Source organism: Melozone crissalis, unplaced genomic scaffold, assembly GCF_028551555.1.
Source record: "Melozone crissalis strain CALT ecotype California unplaced genomic scaffold, PUWL_Pcris_2 ptg000320l_1, whole genome shotgun sequence".
Lineage (NCBI taxonomy): Eukaryota > Metazoa > Chordata > Aves > Passeriformes > Passerellidae > Melozone > Melozone crissalis.
In genome coordinates this window covers 8492-26397 of record NW_026536071.1, presented here as the reverse complement: position 1 = coordinate 26397, position 17906 = coordinate 8492, and the positions used below count along the sequence as shown (strand labels likewise).

Genomic DNA, 17906 nt, shown 5'->3' with positions numbered 1-17906 from the left:
GTATGGCCCCAGTATGGGTCCGGTATTGTCCCAGTATGGTGCCAGTATAGTCCCAGTATGGTGCCAGTATAGTCCCAGTATGGCCCCAGTATGGCCCAGTATGGCCCCAGTATAGTCCCAGTATGGCCCCAGTTTGGTCCCAGTATGGCCCCAGTGTGGTCCCAGTATGGCCCCAGTATGGCCCAGTATGGCCCCAGTATAGTCCCAGTATGGCCCCAGTTTGGCCCCAGTGTTGTCCCAGTATGGCCCCAGTATGGCCCAGTATGGCCCCAGTATGGCCCCAGTTTGGCCCCAGTATGGCCCAGTATGGCCCCAGTATGGCCCCAGTGTGGTCCCAGTATAGTCCCAGTATGGCCCCAGTATGGCCCCAGTATGGGTCTGGTATTGTCCCAGTATGGTGCCAGTATAGTCCCAGTATGGCCCCAGTATGGCCCCAGTGTGGTCCCAGTATGGCCCCAGTATGGCCCCAGTATGGCCCCAGTATGGCCCAGTATGGCCCCAGTATGGCCCCAGCATGGCCCCAGTATGGCCCAGTATGGCCCCAGTGTGGTCCCAGTATGGCCCCAGTACGGTCCCAGTATGGCCCCAGTATAGTCCCAGTATGGCCCAGTATGGCCCAGTATGGCCCCAGTATAGTCCCAGTATGGCCCCAGTATGGCCCAGTATGGCCCCAGTATGGCCCCAGTTTGGCCCCAGTATGGCCCAGTATGGCCCCAGTATGGCCCAGTATGGCCCCAGTATAGTCCCAGTATGGCCCCAGTATGGCCCCAGTATGGCCCAGTATGGCCCCAGTATGGCCCCAGTATGGCCCCAGTATAGTCCCAGTATGGCCCCAGTTTGGACCCAGTATGGCCCCAGTATGGCCCCAGTATAGTCCCAGTATGGCCCCAGTTTGGACCCAGTTTGGCCCCAGTATGGTCCCAGTATGGCCCCAGTATGGCCCCAGTATAGTCCCAGTATGGCCCCAGTATGGCCCCAGTATGGCCCCAGTATGGCCCAGTATGGCCCCAGTATGGCCCCAGTGTGGCCCCAGTATGGCCCAGTATGGCCCCAGTATGGCCCCAGTATGGCCCAGTATGGCCCCAGTATGGCCCAGTATGGGCCCAGTATGGCCCCAGTATGGCCCCAGTATGGCCCAGTATGGCCCCAGTGTGGTCCCAGTATGGCCCCAGTACGGTCCCAGTATGGCCCCAGTATGGCCCAGTATGGCCCCAGTGTGGTCCCAGTATGGTCCCAGTATGACCCCAGTATAGCCCAGTATGGCCCAGTATGGCCCCACTGATTCCCAGTATGGCCCCAGCCCATCCCAGTATGGCCCAGTATGGCCCCAGTATGGCCCCAGTGTGGTCCCAGTATGGTCCCAGTATGACCCCAGTATAGCCCAGTATGGCCCAGTATGGCCCCACTGATTCCCAGTATGGCCCCAGCCCATCCCAGTATGGCCCATTATGGGTCTGGTACTGTCCCAGTATGAGTCTGGTATGGTCCAGTATAGCCCCGTATGGGTCTGATATTGCCCCAGTATGTCCCAGTATGGCCCAGGTCCCCTCCCAGTTTTTCCCAGTTTATCCCAGTCCCCCCTAGTCCCTCCCAGTCCCTCCCAGTTTATCCCAGTCTATCCCAGTTCCCTCCCAGTCCCTCCCAGTTTATCCCAATATATCCCGGTTCCCTCCCAGTCCCTCCCAGTCCATCCCAGTCCCTCCCAGTCTCTCCCAGTCCCTCCCAGTCCATCCCAGTTCCCCGGCCCCCCCGGGTGGGGGAGGGGCGCTGGCACGGGGCCCGGTGGGGGAGGGGCAGGGCCAGGGACAGGTGCGGGGGGACCGAAATAACCTGGGGGGGGGGGGGGAACTGGGGGGGACTGGGAGGGACTGGGAGGGACTGGGAGCGCTGAACTGGGCTGTACTGGTCCCTACTGGTTTATACTGGCCCATACTGGTTTATACTGGTCTGTACTGGTTTATACTGGTCTGTACTGGTTTATGCTGGCCCATACTGGTCCACACCGGCTTATACTGGTCCAGACTGGTTTATACCGGTCCATACTACTCCATACTGGTTTATACTGGTCTGTACTGGTCTATACTGGTTTATACTGGTTTGTACTGGTCCAGACTGGTCTGTACTGGTTTATACTGGTCCAGACTGGTCTGTACTGGTTTATACTGGTCCAGACTGATCTGCACTGGTTTATACTGGTCCATACTGGTCCATACTGGTTTATACTTGTCTGTAACAGTCCGTACTGGTCCCTACTGGTCCGTACTGGTCTCTACTGGTTTCTACTGGTCCATACTGCTCCATACTGGTTTATACTGGTCCGTACTGGTCCATACCGGTCCATACTTGTCCATACTGGTCCGTACTGGCCCATACTGGTTTATACTGGTCCGTACTGGCCCATACTGGTTTATACTGGTTCCATACTGGTTTATACTGGTCCATACTGGTTCCATACTGGTCCGTACTGGTCCATACTGGTTTATACTGGTCCGTACCGGTCGCTCCGTTCTCTCCCCGCTCTGACCCAGGAGGAATTTGAGGCCGCCCCTCCCCCGCCTGGCCACCTGTGCCTGCGCTAATTAGTGGTGATTAATGAGCGGGATTGATTACAGCGGGTGATTAATGACCGAGGGGAATGATTAATTACCGTGGGGAATGATTAATTACCGAGAGGAATGATTAATTACCAGGGATTGATTACCGGGAGTGATTAATTGCCGGGAGGAATGATTAATGACCGGGATTGATTACCGGGAATGATTAATTACTCGGAGGAATGATTAATGAGCGGGAGGAATGAATAATTACCCGGAGGAATGATTAATTATCTGGGGGGATTGATTAATTACCAGGACCAATTATTAATTACTGAGAAAAATTATTAATTACTGGGACGAATGAATAATTACTGGGAGGAATGCTTAATTACCGAGGAATGCTTAATTACCGGGAGCAATGATTAATTACCCTGGATTGATTACCGGGAGTGATTAATGACCAGGAGGAATGATTAATTACCGGGAGGAATGATTAATTACCAGGGAATGATTAATGACCAGGGATGGTCCGTGACGGCAGAGCAGGGGTTAATTAGCGGCTGGCGTTAATTAGCGGGCGCTGTTAATGAGCCGAGACTCGGTGGTGCGGGGGGGAACTGGGATGGACTGGAACGGACTGGGCTGGGAGCACTGGGATGGGCTGGAACAGACTGGACTGGGAGCACTGGGATGGACTGGGAGCATTGGGCTGTACTGGGATGGACTGGGCTGAACTGGGAGCACTGAACTGGGAGCGCTGGGATGGACTGGGAGCACTGAACTGGGATGGGCTGGGATGGACTGGGAGCACTGGGATGGACTGGAACGGACTGGGCTGAACTGGGAGCACTGGGATGGACTGGAACGGACTGGACTGGGAGCACTGGGATGAACTGGGAGCATTGGGCTGTGCTGGGATGGACTGGGCTGAACTGGGAGCACTGGGCTGAACTGGGATTAACTGGGAGCACTGGGAAGGAACTGGGATGAACTGGGATTAACTGGGAGTGCTGAACTGGGAGCACTGGGCTGAACTGGGAGCACTGAACTGCATGTACTGGGAGCACTGGGATGGACTGGGAACACTGAACTGGGGGCACTGGGATCAACTGGGGCACTGGGAGCGCTGGTATGAACTGGGAGCGCTGGTATGAACTGGAATGGACTGGGCTGTACTGGGAGCACTGAACTGGGCTGAACTGAACTGAACTGGGAGCACTGGGCGGAACTGGGGGCACTGAACTGGGATGGACTGGGCTGAACTGGGAGCACTGGGCTGAACTGGGTGCACTGAACTGGGATGACTGAGCTGAACTGGGAGCACTGGGATGGACTGGGAGTACTGGGATGGACTGGGCAATACTGGGAGCACTGGGATAAACTGGGCTGAACTGGGATTAACTGGGAGTGCTGAACTGGGATGGACTGGGATGAACTGGGAGCACTGGGATGAACTGGGAGTACTGGGCTGGACTGGGCTGAACTGGGAGCACTGAACTGGGATGGACTGGACTGAACTGGGATCACTGGGATGAACTGGGATGGACTGAACTGGGAGCATGGGCATGGACTGAACTGGGCTGAACTGGGAGCACTGGGATGGACTGGGCTGAACTGGGATGGACTAAACTGGGATGGACTGGGCTGGACTGGGAGCACTGGGATGAATTATTAATTACCGGGTGTGATTAATTACCGGGAATTATTGATTACCGGGGAATGATTAATTACCGTGAATTATTAATTGCTGGAATGATTCATTACCCGGAATGATTAATGACCAGGATGATTAATGACCGGGATGATTAATTACTGGAATGATTAATGACAGGGATGATTAATGACCGTGTGTGATTAATGACCGGGGCTGCCACAGCGGTTAATTAGAGCAGGGATTAATTACCAGGAATGATTAATGAGCCGCAGGGGTTAATTAGGGCCGGGATTAATTACCGGGGCAGGGCAGGGACAGCGACAGGTGCAGGGGGGGGAGGGGCGGGAGGGACAGAGCGAGGAACTGGGATGGACTGGGAGGGACTGGGTTATACTGGGAGGGACTGGAAGGTACTGGGATAAACTGGGATGAACTGGGATGAGCTGGGAGGGGATTGGGATAAACTGGGATATACTGGGATGGACTGGGGGGGAACTGGGATATACTGGGAGAGACTGGGGGGGGAACTGGGATATACTGGGAGGGACTGGGATAAATTGGGAGGAACTGGGACTGGGCCCAGTCCTTGGCACAGGGTTTGGGGACACCAGTATGGCCCAGTTTGGTTCAGTATGGTCCCAGTACGGCCCCAGTACGACTCCAGTATGGCCTAGTATGGTCCCAGTATGATCGCAGCTTGGCCCAGCTGCCTCCCAGTACGGCTCCAGTATGACCCAGTCCATCCCAGTATGGTCCCAGAATGTCCCAGTTTGGTCCCAGTATGCACCAGTATGGGCCCAGTATACTCCAGTATGGCCCCAGTATGTCCCACTATGGAATATGGTCCAGTTTGGTCCCAGTATGTCCCAGTATGGCCCAGTACGGCTCCATAGACCCGGGTTCCCTGTCCCAGTCCCTCCCAGTATATCCCAGTGCCCCCAAACCCCCTCCCAGTCCCTCCCACCACTCTTCCCTTGTCCCATTCCCGTCCCTGCCTCGTCCCTTTGTGTACCCTTGTCCCCCCTGCCCTCCTGTCCCCTCCAGTCCCTGTGCCACTCCCTGTCCCTGTCCCTGTGTCCTGTCCCCCTCCGTGTCCCCTCCATGTCCCCTCCCCCGTACCCCCTGTCCCGCTCTCCCTGTCCCATTCTTGTCCCTCTGTCCCCCCATCCCCCATGTCCCCTCTGTCCTCCCCTTGTCCCCCCTGTCCCCTCCCCATCTTACCCCCGTCCCCTCCTGTCCCCTTCTCCCTTGTCCCCCTGTGTCCCTCTGTCCTCCCTTTGTCCCCTCCTGTCCCCCTCCTCTTTTGTCCCCCTGTTCCCCCATCCCTGTCCCTCGTCCCTGTCCCCCGTCCCTCTGTCCCCTCCTGTCCCCTCCTGTCCCCCACGCCCTCCCCCCTTCCCTGTCCCCCTCTGTCCCCTCCTGTCCCCCTCTGTCCCCTCCTGTCCCCCTGTCCCCTCTCTGCCGTCATCCTCTTCCCTGTCCCCCTCATCCTCCCCGTGTCCCCTCCCCTTGTCCCCTGTCCCTCTGTCCTGTCCCCCCGTGTCCCCCTGTCTCTCAATCCCTGTCCCCTCCTGTCCCCCCTCCTTTTAAACCCTGTCCCCTTCTGTCCCTCCTTGTCCCCCCCATCCCCCCGGTCCCCCTGTCCCCTCCTGTCCCACTCTTGTCCCCTGTGTCTCTGTCCCTCTCTCCTGTCCCTGTCCCCTCCTGTCCCCCATCCCCCGTGTCCCCCCCTTGTCCCCCCTCTCTCCTTTTGTCCCCTGTCCCACTCTCGTCCCCCTGTCCCTCTGTCCCCCTCTCCTGTCCCTCTGCCCTCCCCTTTGTCCCCCCTGTCCCCTCCTGTCCTCTTCTTGTCTCCCTGCCCTCCCCCTGTCCCTCCGTGTCCCCCATGTCCCCTCTCGCCTTTTGTCCCTCTGTCCCCTCCTGTCCCTGTCCCCCTGTCTCCCCCATCCCCTCCTGTCCCTTTCTCTCTGTCCCCACCTGTCCCCATTCCCCCGTGTCCCCCTGTCCCCCCTGTCCCCCTCTTGTCTCCCTGTCCCCCTCTCTCCTTTTGTCCCTCCGTCCCCTCCTGTCCCTGTCCCCCCCTTGTGTCCCTCTGTCCCCTCCCCGTCTCTCTGTCACCCCCGTGTCCCTCCCTGTCCCCTGCTCTGCCCCCTCTCTGTCCCCCACTGTCCCCCACGTCTCTCACTGTCCCCTGTGTCCCCCTCCGTGTCACCCCCTGTCCCCGCACCGTCCCTGCGCTTCCCCCCCTGTCCCCCCCGTGTCCCCCCCTGTCCCCCCACGTGTCCCCCCCTGTCCCCACACCGTCCCCGCTCTGTCCCGTGTGCCCCCCTGTGTCCCCCGTTTCCCCCTTGTCCCCGCACTGTCCCCCCCGTCTCTCGCTGTCCCCCCCACCGTGCCCCCTCCGTGTCCCCCGTGCTGTCCCCCTGTCTCTCGCCGTCCCCAAACTGTCCCTGCACTGTCGCCCCACTGTCTCTCGCTGTCCTCCCATCTTCTCGTGCTGTCCCCGCGCTGTCCCCCCCGTCTGTCGCTGTTCCCCGTGTCTCCCCCCCCCCGTTCCCGCTCTGTCCCTGCATTGTCCCCCTCGTGTCCCCCCCTGTCCCCGCGGTGTCCCCCCCTCGTCTCTCGCTGTCCCCTCCTGTCTCTCGCTGTCACCGCGCTGTCCCCTGTGTTCCCCCCTGTCTCTCGCTGTCCCCCCTGTTCTGTCCCCTCCTGTCCCCTGTCCCCTCCTGTCCCCCGCTCTGTCCCCGCTCTGTCCCCGCTCTGTCCCCGCTCTGTCCCCTCCTGTCCCTGTCCCCGCTCTGTCCCCGCTCTGTCCCCTCCTGTCCCCGCTCTGTCCCCGCTCTGTCCCCTCCTGTCCCTGTCCCCGCTCTGTCCCCCCGCGCTGTTCCCGCTCTGTCCCCTCCTGTCCCCGCTCTGTCCCCTCCTGTCCCCCGCGCTGTCCCCTCCTGTCCCCGCTCTGTCCCCTCCTGTCCCCTCCTGTCCCCCCGCGCTGTCCCCGCGCTGTCGCGCCGCAGGTGACAATCCCGGCGGGGCGGTGGCACCGCGGGCTCGGGAAACTCTGAGTCACAACCGCGGGGCCACCGGGGGGGACACGGCCCAGGGGACAGCGGGGACACCTGGGGACAGCCGCAGGGGACAGCGGGGACACCTGGGGACAGCCGCAGCGCCCGACACAGGTGGGGCACCTGCGACACCCCGGGGACAGCGCGGGGACCCTGGGGACAGCGCGGGGACCCTGGGGACGGGGGGAACCCCCCGGGCCACCCTTGGGGACAGCTGGGTGACACTTGGGGACAATTGGGGCCATCTGGGCCCCCCTTGGGGACAGCTGGACCCCCCTGGCGACACTCCGGGGACAGGTGAGGGACCCTTGGGACAGCGGTGGCACCCCGGGGACAGCTGGGGACCCTTGGGGCACTCTCGGGGACACTTGGGGACACTCAGGGCCATCTGGGCCCCGCTTGGTGACAGCTGGGGGACCCCCGGGGACAGCTGGGCCACCCCTGGGGCACTCTCGGGGACAGCTGGGCCACCCTCGGTGACACTTGGGGACACTCGGGGCCATCTGGGCCCTGCTTGGTGACAGCTGGGTGACCCCTGGGGCACCGTGGGGACAGCTGAGGCACCCTCGGTGACAGCTGGGTGACCCCTGGGGCACCCTTGGGGACAGCTGGGCCACCCCACGGCACTCCTGGGGACACTCGGGGCCATCTGGGCCCCCCTCGGGGCCTCTTGGGGACACCTGTAGAACCCCAGGGACAGCTGGGCCACCCTCAGTGACATTTGGGGACACTCGGGGCCATCTGGGTCCTCCTGGGGACACCTGTGGGACCCTTGGGGCACCCCGGTGACAGCTGGGGGACCTTTGGGGCACTCCCAGGCCATCTGGACCCCCCTTGGGGACACCAGTGGGACCGTGGGGACAGCTGGCCCCCGCTGGTGACACCCTGGGGACAGGTGAGAGACCCCTTGGGGACAGCTGGGCCCCCTTGGGGACAGTTAGGGGCCCCTCCAGGGCAGCCTGGGGACAGGGGGGGACCCTAGGGGACACTCGGGGCTCTCTGGGCCCCCCTTGGGAACAGCTGGGCCACCCTCAGTGACACTCGGGGCCATCTGGGCCCCCCTTGGGGACACCTGGGGGACCCTTGGGGACAGTGGGGAGACCCTTGGGGACAGTGGGGAGACCCTTGGGGACAGCTGAGCCACCCCGGGGCACCCTTGGGGACACGTTCGGCAACCCGGGGACAGCCGGGGGACCCCTGGGGGACACTCGGGGCCATCTGGGCCATTCCTGGTGACACCTGGGCCACCCTCGGGTCATCTTTGGGGACAGCTGGGCCCCCCTTGGTGACACCCTGGGGACGCGGGGGGGAGATCCTGGGGCACCCTTGGGGACAGCTGGGCCACCCTGGTGACACTTGGGGACTCTCAGAGCCATCTGGTGACAGCTGGGCCACCCCTGGGGCACCCTGGAGACAGCTGAGGGACCCAGGGGGACAGCTGGGCCACCCTCGGTGACACTTGGGGACTCTCAGAGCCATCTGGGCCCCCCTTGGGGACATCTGGGCCCCCCTCGGGGCCACCTGGTGACACGGGTGACACCGGAACAGGTGGCCCTGGGGGCCCCGGTGGCACTGGGGGGGCACTGGTGACATTGGTGACCCCGGTGGCACTCGGACGGGACAGGTGGCACTGGGGGGGGGAGGGGAACAGGTGCTGGGGGGAGGGGAGGGGGAGGGGAACAGGGACTGGAATGGTTGAACTGGGTTATACTGGTTAGACTGGGTTATACTGGTTAGACTGGTTTGTACTGGGTTAGACTGGTTTGTACTGGGTTATACTGGTTAGACTGGTTTGTACTGGGTTATACTGGTTTGTACTGGGTTATACTGGTTAGACTGGGTTATACTGGTTTGTACTGGGTTATACTGGTTAGACTGGTTTGTACTGGGTTATACTGGTTTGTACTGGTTTGTACTGGGTTATACTGGTCTGTACTGGTTTATATTGGGTTATATTGGTTATACTGGTTTGTACTGGGTTATGCTGGTCTGTACTGGTTTATATTGGGTTATATTGGTTATACTGGTTTGTACTGGGTTATACTGGTTTGTACTGGGTTATACTGGTTAGACTGGTTTGTACTGGGTTATACTGGTTTGTACTGGGTTATACTGGTTAGACTGGGTTGTACTGGGTTGTACTGGGTTATACTGGGTTATATTGGTTATACTGGTTAGACTGGGTTATACTGGGCTATACTGGTTATACTGGGCTATACTGGTTAGACTGGGTTATACTGGGCTATACTGGTTTGCACTGGGTTATACTGGTTTGTACTGGTTTATATTGGGTTATATTGATTATACTGGTTTGTACTGGGTTATACTGGCTTGTACTGGATTATACTGGGTTAGACTGGTTTGTACTGGGTTAGACTGGTTTGTACTGGGTTATACTGGGTTAGACTGGTTTGTACTGGGTTAGACTGGTTTGTACTGGGTTATACTGGGTTAGACTGGTTTGTACTGGGTTAGACTGGTTTGTACTGGGTTATACTGGGTTAGACTGGTTTGTACTGGGTTATTCTGGTTAGACTGGGTTATACTGGGTTATATTGGTTATATACTGGTTTGTACTGGGTTATACTGGTTATACTGATCCATAGTGGATTATACTGGTTAGACTGAGTTATACTGGTTTGTACTGGGCTATACTGGGTTATACTGGTTATACTGTTCTATACTGGGTTATACTGGATTATACTGGGTTATACTGGTTTGACTGGGATATACTGGGTTATACTGGTTAGACTGGTCTGTACTGGTTCATACTGCATTATAGCCGTTATACTGGCTTATACTGGTCCATACTGGGTTATACTGGTTTGTACTGGTCTGTACCGGTTAGACTGGTTCATACTGGTGTGTACCGGTCCATACTGGGTTATGCTGGTTTGTACTGGTCTGTACTGGTTATACTGGTTAGACAGGGTTATACTGGTTAGACTGGTCTGTACTGGTCCATACTGGGTTATACTGGTCCATACTGGTTTATACTGGTTTACACTGGGTTATACTGGTCTATACTGCTTTGTACTGGGTTATACTGGTTAGACTGGTTACTGGTCTCTACTGGTTACACTGGTTATGCTGGTTATACTGAGTATACTGGGATATACTCGTTACACTGGTTGGTTTGGTTATACTGGTTCATACTGGGTTATACTGGTTTGTACTGGTCTGTACTGGTTATACTGGGTTATGCTGGTTTGTACTGGTTATACTGGTTGGACTGGTCTGTACTGGTTTGTATTGGTTTTTACTGGTCTGTACTGGGTTGTACTGGTTTATACTGGGTTATACTGGTCTATACTGGTTTGTACTTGTTTACACTGGGTTATACTGGTCCATACAGGGTTATTCTGGTTTGTACTGGGTTATACTGGTTATACTGGTTCATACTGGCTTACACTGGTTTTTACTGGTTCATACTGGTTTATACTGGTTCAGGCCATGGACACGCCCTCGGATGAAGGTGACGATGATGATGAGCGAGCTCAGGAGCGCCCCCTGCAGGTCTGTACTGGATTATACTGGTTTGTACTGGTTCATACTGGTTATACTGGTTTATACTGGTTCGTACTGGTTATACTGGTTTATACTGGTTTATACTGGTTCGTACTGGTTATACTGGTTTATACTAATTTGTACTGGTTCATACTGGTTTATACTGGTTTATACTGATTTGTACTGGTTCATACTGGTTTATACTGGTCCATACTGGTCCATACTGGTTCATACTGGTCCATACTGGTCTGCAGGCCACGGATGCACCTTCAGAGGCCGATGATGATGATGAAGGTGACGATGATGACGATGAGCAAGGTCAGGAGCTCCCCCTGCAGGTCTGTACTGGTTTGTACTGGTTTGTACTGGTTTGTACTGGTTTGTACTGATCCATACTGGTTCATACTGGTCATTACTGGTCCATACTGGTCTGCAGGCCACGGATGTCCCCTCAGACGCTGATGATGATGAAGGTGACGATGATGATGATGAGCAGGCTCAGGAGCGCCTCCTGCAGGTCTGCACTGGTTTGTACTGATTATACTGGTTTATACTGGTTTATACTGGTTTGTACTGGTCCATACTGGTCCATACTGGTCTGCAGGCCACGGATGCACCTTCAGAGGCCGATGATGAAGGTGATGATGATGAGCAGGGTCAGGAGTGCCCCCTGCAGGTCTGTACTGGTTTGTACTGGTTCATACTGGTCTGCACTGGTTCATACTGGTTCATACTGGTTCATACTGGTTCATACTGGTGGCAGATCATGGATGTCCCCGTGGAGGCCGCTGATGATGAAGGTGACGATGACGATGATGAGGAGTCGGTAGCAGAAGCTCAGGAGCGGCTCCTGCAGGTCTGTACTGGTTTATACTGGTCTGTACTGGTCCGTACTGGTTTGTACTGGTCTGTATTGGTCCGTACTGGGTTATACTGATTTATACTGGTTGTACTGGTCTATACTGGTCCATACTGGTTTGTACTGGATATACTGGTCTGCATTGGTCCATACTGGTTTATACTGGTCCATACTGGTCTGTACTGGTTGGTACTGGTCTGTACTGGTTTATACTGGTCTGTACTAGTCCCTACTGGTCCATACCGGTCTGTACTGGTCCGTACTGGTTTATACCAGTCCATACCGGTCTATACTGGTCCATACCAGTCCATACTGGTTTATACTGGTCTGTACTGGTCCATACCGGTCCATACTGGTTTATACCGGTCCATACCGGTCCATACTGGTTTATACTGGTCCATACCGGTCCATACTGGTTTATACCGGTCCATACCGGTCCATACTGGTTTATACTGGCCCATACCAGTCCATACTGGTTTATACTGGCCCATACCGGTCCATACTGGTTTATACCGGTCCATACCGGTCCATACTGGTTTATACTGGTCCGTGCCGGTCTGTACTGGTCCATACTGGTCTATACTGGTCCCTGCAGGCGCTGATGGCCCGCGCTGACCGGGCGCTGCCCCGGCGGGCGCTGGAGCGGGACTGGTCCGTACTGGGAGAGCTGGGCAGCGGCTCCTACGGGCGGGTGCTGCTGGCACGGCCCCGGCGCGGAGGTGAGAGAGCACCTGGGCACACCTGGGCACACCTGGGGACACCTGGGGACACCTGGGGACACCTGGGATACACCTGGGGATATCCACAGACACACCTGGGCACACCCAGGTACACCTGGGGGCACCTGGGATATACATGGGCACACCTGGGCATACCTGGGGACACCTGGGATACACCTGGGGACAAATGGGGACAGCTGGGGATACCTGAGACACACCCGGGGACACCTGGGGGCACCTAGGGGTACCTGGGGACACCTGGGGACAGGTGGGATATCCACAGACACACCTTAGGGTACCTGGGGGCACCTGGGGATATCCATAGACACACCTGGGCACACACCTGGGCACACACCTGGGCACACCTGGGCAGCAGCTCCTACGGGCGGGTGCTGCTGGCACGGCCCCGGCGCGGAGGTGAGAGAGCACCTGGGGGCACCTGGGGACAGGTGGGCCTACACCTGGGGGTACCTGGGGGCACATGGAGATGCACCTGGGCACACCTGGGCACACCTGGGGGTACTTGGGGACAGGTGGGGACACCTGGGATACACCTGGGGATATCCACCGACACACTTGGGCACACCTGGGCAGTGGCTCCTATGGACGGGTGCTGCTGGCACGGCCCCGGCATGGAGGTGAGAACACCTGGGGACACCTGGGGGTACCTGGGCACACACTTGGGCACACCTGGGCACACCTGGGGATATCCACAGACACCCTGGGCACACCTGGGGGCACCTGGGATATACATGGGCACACCTGGACTTACCTGGGGACACCTGGGGACAGTTGGGGATATCCACAGGCACACCTGGGCACACCTGGGGACAAGTGGGGATACACCTGGGAGCACCTGGACACAGCTGGGGGCACCTGGGGATACACCTGGGGACAGCTGGGGGCACCTGGGTGCACCCGAGGATATCCACAGACACACCTGGGCACACCTGGACACACTTGGGCATGCCTGGGGGCACCTGGAATATACATGGGCACACCTGGACACACCTGGGTGCACCTGGGGATATCCACAGACACACCTGGGGACACCTGGGCACACACCTGGGGCCACCTGGGGGTACCTGGGGCACCTGGGGATATCCACAGACACACCTGGGCACATGTGGGGGCACCTGGGATATACGTGGGCACACCTGGACACACTTGGGGACACCTGGGGATATCCACAGACACACCTGGGGACACCTGGGCACACCTGGGCACTCCTGGGCAGCGGCTCCTATGGGCATGTGCTGCTGGCATGGCCCTGGCATGGAGATGAGCTCACCTGGGGGCACCTGGGCACAGGTGTGTCCGTCCCTATCCCAGGTGTGTTACCTGTCCCAGCTGTGTCTGTCCCTGACCCAGCTGTGTTACATGTGCAGGTGTGTTACCTGTCCCAGGTGTGTCTGTCCCTGACCCAGGTGTGCTGTGTTACCTGTGCATGTGTGTTACCTGTACCAGGTGTTACCTGTGCCAGGTGTATCTGTCCCTGACCCAGGTGTGTTACCTGTCCCAGGTGTGTCTGTTCCCTGTTACATGTGCAGGTGTGTTACCTGTCCCAGGTGTGTCTGTTCCCTGTTACCTGTGCAGGTGTGTTCCATGTCCCAGGTGTATCTGTCCCTGACCCGGGTGTGCTGTGTTACCTGTGCAGGTGTGTTACCTGTACCAGGTGTGTCTGTTCCCTGACCCAGCTGTGTTACCTGTGCATGTGTGTTACCTGTACCAGGTGTTACCTGTGCCAGGTGTATCTGTCCCTGACCCAGGTGTGTTACCTGTCCCAGGTGTGTTCCCTGTTGACCCAGCAGTGTTACCTGTGCAGGTGTATTCCCTGCTCCTGACCCAGGTGTGCCATTACTTGTGCAGGTGTGTTACCGGTGCAGGTGTGTTACCTGTCCCATGTGTGTTCCCTGACTCTGACCCAGGTGCGCCCTTTCCTGTCCAGGTGTGTTACCGGACCCAGCTGTGCCATTACCTGTGCAGGTGTGTCTGTCCCTGTCTCAGCCATGTTACCTGTCCCAGGTGTGTTCCCAGCTGACCCAGGTGTGTTACCTGTCCCAGATGTGTTCCCTGTTCCTGCCACAGGTGTGTCCATCCCTGTCCCAGGTGTGTCTGTCCCTGTCTCAGCTGTGTTCCCCGACCCAGGTGTGCTGTTACCTGTGCAGGTGTGTTACCTGTCCCAGGTGTGTCTGTCCCTGCCTCAGCTGTGTTACCTGTCCCAAGTGTGTTCCCTGTCCCAGGTGTGTCCATCCCTCACCCAGGTGTGTTCCCTGTCCCAGGTGTGTCTGTCCCTCACCCAGGTGTGCTGTGTTACCTGTGCAGGTGTGTTACCTGACTCAGGTGTGATACCTGTGCAGGTGTGTTACCTGTCCCAGGTGTGTGGGTGTGTTACCTCTCCCAGGCGTTGTTACCTGTCCAGGTGTGTTACCTGTCCCAGGTGTGTTACCTCACCCAGGTGTGTTGTGTTACCTGTGCAGGTGCGCAAGTGGCGTTGAAGCTGCTCTCCAAGGCGCGCATGCCCAGGTGTGCAGGTGTCTGTCCCTAACCCAGGTGTTATTACCTGTCCTAGGTGTGTCTCTCACCCAGGTGTGTTACCTGTTACCTGTCCCAGGTGTGTGGGTGTGTTCCCTGTCCCAGGTGTGTGGGTGTGTTACCTGTCCAGGTGTGCGGGTGCGTTCCCTGTCCCTGATCCAGGTGTGTTCCCTGTCCCAGGTGTGCGGGTGTGTTACCTGTCCCAGGTGTGTCCCTCACGCAGGTGTGTTGTTCCCTGTCCCAGGTGCGCAGGTGGCGCTGAAGCTGCTCTCCAAGGCGCGCACGCCCCGGTGTGCGGGTGTGTTACCTGTCCCAGCTGTGTCCCCTCACCCAGGTGTGTTACCTGTCCCTGACCCAGGTGTGTTACCTGTGCAGGTGCGCAGGTGGCGCTGAAGCTGCTCTCCAAGGCGCGCACGCCCCGGTTCCGGTTCCTGCGCGAGTTCTGCACTCACCTGTGCCTGCGGGGGGCGCTCACCTGCGTCCAGGTGCTGCCGCTCGCCTTCGAGACGCCCACGGAGTTCGGCTTCGCCCAGGAGCTCGCACCTGCGGGGGACCTGTGCGGGCTGCTCACACCTGGGGTGAGTCACAGGTGAGGGACAGGTGAGACAGGTGAGGGACAGGTGAGAGACAGGTGAGGGACAGGTGAGACAGGTGAGGGACAGGTGAGTCACAGGTGAGACAGGTGAGACAGGTGAGGGACAGGTGAGAGACAGGTGAGGGACAGGTGAGACAGGTGAGGGACAGGTGAGAGACAGGTGAGGGACAGGTGAGACAGGTGAAGGACAGGTGAGGGATGGAGCTCGCACCTGCGGGGGACCTGTGCGGGCTGCTCACACCTGGGGTGAGTCACAGGTGAGGGACAGGTGAGACAGGTGAGGGACAGGTGAGTCACAGGTGAGACAGGTGAGACAGGTGAGGGACAGGTGAGAGACAGGTGAGGGACAGGTGAGACAGGTGAGGGACAGGTGAGTCACAGGTGAGACAGGTGAGACAGGTGAGGGACAGGTGAGAGACAGGTGAGGGACAGGTGAGACAGGTGAGGGACAGGTGAGGGACAGGTGGGACATGTGTGACAGGTGAGGGATGGAGCTGCACCTGCGGGGGACCTGTGCGGGCTGCTCACACCTGGGGTGAGTCACAGGTGAGGGACAGGTGGGGGACAGGTGAGGGACAGGTGAGTCACAGGTGAGTCACAGGTGAGGGACAGGTGGGGGACAGGTGAGTCACAGGTGAGGGACAGGTGAGGGACAGGTGGGGGACAGGTGAGGGACAGGTGAGTGGGAAGAGGGAACAGTTTTGCACCCAGGTGGGAGGACAGGTGTGCCCAGGTGACCTCTCAGGTGACACAGCCCTGGCTGGGTGACAGAGCTGAGTGTCCCCAGGTGGGTCCCCCATCCCCAGGTGTGTCCCCAGGTGTGTTCCTGTCCCCAGGTGGCACTGAGTGACCCCACAGGTGTGCCCCAGGTGTGTCCCCCATCCCCAGGTGGGTCTCCTGGAGCTGCAGGTGAATAACTGACCCCACCCAGGTGACCCCAGGTGTGTTACCTGTCCCCAGGTGTGACCCCAACTGTGTCCCCCTCATCCCCAGGTGTGCCCCCCCTCCCCAGGTGGGCCTCCTGGAGCCACAGGTGAAGCACTGCCCCTCACAGGTGACCATAGGTGTGTCCCCCCTCCCCAGGTGCGACCCCAGGTGTGTTCCCCACGCCCAGATGTGCCCCCAGGTCTGTCACCTGTCTGCAGGTGTGCCTCCAGGTGTGACCCCCATCTCTAGGTGACCCCAACTGTCTTACCTGTCCCTAGGTGTGTCCGCAGGTGTGTTCCCCATGCCCAGGTGTGACCCCAGCTGTGTTACCTGTCCCCAGGCGTGCCCCCATCTCTGTTACCTGTCCCCAGCTGTGTTACCTGTCCCCAGGCGTGACCCCGGCTGTCTCCCCTGCCCGCAGGTGGGCCTGCCGGAGCCGCAGGTGAAGCGCTGCGCCGCCCAGGTGTGCTCGGCGCTGTGCTACCTGCACGGCCACGCCCTGGTGCACGCGGACCTCAAGCTGGACAACGTGCTGGCCTTCGACCGCGAGTGCCGCCTGGTCAAGCTCGCCGACTTCGGCCTGACGCGCGTGCAGGGCGCGCCGGCGCGCCCCGCCCCCGGCCACGCCCCCTACGCCGCGCCCGAGCTGCTGCCCCGCCCCGGGGCGCCGCACCTGCCGCACCTGGCGCGCCTGGCGCCGCCCGTGGACGCCTGGGCGCTGGGCGTGCTGCTCTTCGCGCTGCTCACCGGAACCTTCCCCTGGGCCGCGCCTGCGCGCGCCGACCCCGCCTTCCGCCGCTTCCGCGCCTGGCACCGCCGCGCGTGCGCAGCGGGGGCGGGGCCAGGGAAGGGGGCGGAGCAGGGGGCGGGGCCGGGGCAGGGGGCGGGGCCGCCGCCGCCGCCGCGCGCCTGGCGGGGTTTGGGGGGGGCGGGGCTGGAGATGCTGCGGGGGCTGCTCCACCCCCGGGCCGGGAGGCGGAGCCCACCTGGGCAGGTGCTCGGGTACCTGGGGGGGGCGTGGCTGCGGCACGGCGGGGCACAGGGGAGGGGCACAGGGGAGGGTGGGAGCGGACAGGTGAGCTCTGCAGGGGAGGGCGGACAGGTGAGCTCTGCAGGTGAGAGCAGCCAGGTGAGCTCTGAAAGTGGGAGCAGCCAGGTGAGCTCTGCAGGTGAGGGGGGACAGGTGAGGGGGACAGGGCAGGGGGGACAGGTGAGCTCTGCAGGTGAGAGCAGCCAGGTGAGCTCTGAAAGTGGGAGCAGCCAGGTGAGCTCTGCAGGGGAGGGGGGACAGGTGAGTCCCACAGGTGAGGGGAGGAGTGACCAGGTGAGCTCCGCAGGTGAGGGGGAATGGGTGAGCTCTGCAGGGGAGGGGGGACAGGTGAGCCCCACAGGTGAGGAGGGACAGGTGAGCCCCACAGGTGACTCCAGGTCCCCCAGTAGTGAGGTGGGGACACCTGGACAGGTGAGGGGAACACCTGGGCAGGTGACAGAAACACCTGGACAGGTGACAG

General features: G+C 59.4%; 1 protein-coding gene across 1 annotated transcript; it reads left to right on the top strand.

The window, feature by feature from the left end:
* Positions 1-10706: 10706 nt before the first annotated feature.
* LOC128949861 (uncharacterized serine/threonine-protein kinase SBK3-like) lies at positions 10707-17217 on the top strand (the record flags this gene model as incomplete). The annotated part of the gene is made up of 11 exons (XM_054294723.1): positions 10707-10769; positions 11015-11098; positions 11197-11277; positions 11365-11436; positions 11524-11616; positions 12215-12338; positions 14819-14864; positions 15004-15011; positions 15118-15171; positions 15249-15451; positions 16817-17217. Coding segments are annotated over exons 1-11 (1229 nt in total), but the record flags the coding sequence as incomplete, so codon positions are not given.
* Between the last annotated feature and the right edge of the window lie 689 nt (positions 17218-17906).